The sequence below is a fragment of the Lutjanus erythropterus genome, chromosome 24 (genome assembly GCF_056507025.1).
Source record: "Lutjanus erythropterus isolate fLutEry1 chromosome 24, fLutEry1.hap2, whole genome shotgun sequence".
Classification (NCBI taxonomy): Eukaryota; Metazoa; Chordata; class Actinopteri; order Lutjaniformes; family Lutjanidae; genus Lutjanus; species Lutjanus erythropterus.
The window spans coordinates 12,472,294-12,475,000 of NC_139340.1; the positions used below are offsets into that span (position 1 = coordinate 12,472,294).

The following is a 2,707-nucleotide window of genomic DNA, read 5'->3' on the forward strand; positions in this document are numbered from 1 at the left end:
CATGTACAGTGTATGTCTGTGTGTGCTTTAGGATTCAAGTGGCTCGCGGCCAAAACTAAAAATTCTGCAGCTCATTTTGTGCCGATATTCAATATTCAAACTGAGCAATTTCCATGCCAAAAACGATGGCTTTTTGTTTACCCAGAATTACATCATGTGCAGCTGAAACTCTCCGTTTAAGCCAAAGCTGAGGGCATTTCTTTGGGGTTAGTAAGTCCATGGAACAGTTTGACATTTTGAGAAAGATGCTTATTTGCTTACAGAGTGCTTTACATGGTTGAATCAGGATTAAAGCACGTCAGGACTGAGGCATTGAGTGGGAGATAATGCACAGTGAGCAGGTCATTATTGTGAAATAAACCCTGACACGGTGATACAGGACTGTAATAACGTTCAACAACCCACACACTGTACATCATCCCACTTATTTAACAGCTACTAACTAAAAAAAAAAAAAAAAAGAAGAAGTCTAGAGTCTATGATCAGAGCTGCGCCCATAGCAACTGTTACTCATATTAACAGGCAGAAATTAAACAAAACTTAGAACGCTGTAATTGATCCAAGTGTTTAAGAAAGTTGTGTTGCAATGATTGATACCACTCTCCTGTCTGTATGCAAAATATGAGGCTGCAGCCAGCTAACTTAGCTTAGCATAAAGACCGAAAACAAAAGGGAATAGAGAGAAGGCTGAACAACTAGTCTCAGTTTCACACAGGGACACAGAACCAGGTCTCCATCTAATTTTCTCCGTGCGCAGGCTTTCTCAGACTTCATGCTCTGTCACCTGATGACACATTAAAACGTATTGCTAGAGGGGCGCCTGCAGAAATTATGCTACAGGCGTACCTACGGTGTCATACTATGAAGCCCTGTTGGGAGTGAAAAAGGCCCGGAAATGTCTAATTTCATTCGTGGCAGAGTTAGTGCTGTGAAAATGGACTTTATACTGACTTTATGAAGACTGAGGGCAAGTTTTGAGTTCGTATGTTTCCCAAAATGTCAAACTTTTCCTTTAGGACAAGGTATTCCACTGGCCCTATCAAATAATAAAACAAAAATCTACGATGTCTAAAATAAAATGTGAAAAGTGTTTTTGTATAGCTGTTAGGAAGAAACCAGTACTGCTCTAACCCTAATCTGTTTATTCCTGTACTGTAACCATACTTAATACGCCTGGGGATGAGATTAGCATGTTGAGTATTAGATTGGTATGTATTTATGCAGTTCTTATACATTTCGTGTGTAAGAATATAACCCAGCATAGACATCCAAATCTTCTTGGCATCTACTGTAAACTGCATCGCCTGGTCATAGTAAAGCAGCATGAACAAAAGCTCACTGACTTCTGACACTAACTCATATGCAACAATTAACAACTGATGTGTGAACTGGTTGACTTGCTGTGAAAATACAACTAATTCTAATAATAAGAAGAATAATAAGAAAACATTACTATATCGAAAAGTAGAAGTAACTCTAGGGTACAACTAAAACTAATGTGCTACAAAATGAATGGTGAGTGTTAGTTTTAAACATCTCCAGTGGTGATGGTGTTCCGGGTTTATTTCGTCAAAGAATAAACAGCTCAGCATGCGGCGGTGTGGTGGATGAGGTAATAAAGATAATGGAGGGAACTCTGAAGCTGCGTCTCTCTGTGCCGCACCCTTTCTAAAGAAGGCACTATGGGTGCTTCGCCATCTCGACGACCAAGATTCAGCAATGCAACCCCATCCCAGAGCATCTCTGAAGTCGTAGCTGTCTGTTTGTTTGGTTTCTGAGAGAGCCATAAATGGGACCGATCCATTCAAGTTAATGCTGGCGGCTTGCTGTTCTACTGCTGAGCGTTTTATTCTCCTCGGAGTGCGACTGCTCAAACTGTCATGGCCTTCACGCTGTGCCCCACAGCGCACGTATTTTTACTCATACCACTCCAGAGGCAGCACGTCTTTCACAATTCCCAAAGAGCGAGTCCATCTTATTTCCTCCTCTACGCTTAGTTTTGACCTTAAAACACGAGCCGCGGTGCAAAGTGGCGGGGACTGTGGCTGGTTCCAGCAGGGCCCACGGAAGAAATCCCGAGACCGACTAGAGGTAGAGGTAGCTGACCCAGTAGACTATGTTGAAGAGCAAGAAGGAGGTGGGGAAGAATACTCGAGAGTAGGAATCCAGCTCGCGGATGTTGACGTGGATCCGTCCTTTCCTCCAGCCGCCTTCTTTACACTCCTCGTAGCAGCAGAAGAAGCTTGTGCAGTCTTTCCCGTCCAGGCACTCGTACAGGCAGTTGTCTTCGTAGTCGTTCCAGAACAGGGAGTTGCCCATGGGCATCATGGGTCGAGGGGTGTGAGCCATGTTGAAAGATGAGTAGGCCTGTGTGGGATGAAAGAGAGTGTTATTGCTAACTGTCTCATCATTTTGTCAATATGTAGTTAGAGTGAGAGTCAACTTTTGTTGCTGGGTTAGCGTGGCTCTTAGCCATCAAGTGCATTAAGGCTCTTTTCACAGGGTTGTTGTTTTAAAATGAGTCAGTGCTAACCATGGAGCTAACATTAGCTTATTTAGGTAGCTACCGGTGATCAAATCTTCCAAAGATTGTCGTCACTTCAGCTGGTAAACCTGACAGTAGCTGGCTAAAAGTGAGAAATCTGGTTTTGTTTTCCTAAAACGAAGGACCCACTGCTTCAGAAATTACCAAGTAGTGAATCTGCAT

The 2,707-nt window shown here is 43.0% G+C and overlaps 1 protein-coding gene across 1 annotated transcript in view; it reads right to left on the minus strand.

Moving 5' to 3' along the window:
* Positions 1–571: 571 nt before the first annotated feature.
* The window catches only part of LOC146304807 (gamma-aminobutyric acid receptor subunit gamma-3-like), a 144,147-nt gene continuing 142,011 nt past the window's right edge, over positions 572–2,707 (minus strand). The window contains exon 10 of the mRNA XM_084713805.1: positions 572–2,367. Coding sequence (XP_084569931.1) covers positions 2,086–2,367 — 282 coding nt within the window. The 3' untranslated portion in view covers positions 572–2,085. The remainder of the gene's footprint in view (positions 2,368–2,707) is intronic.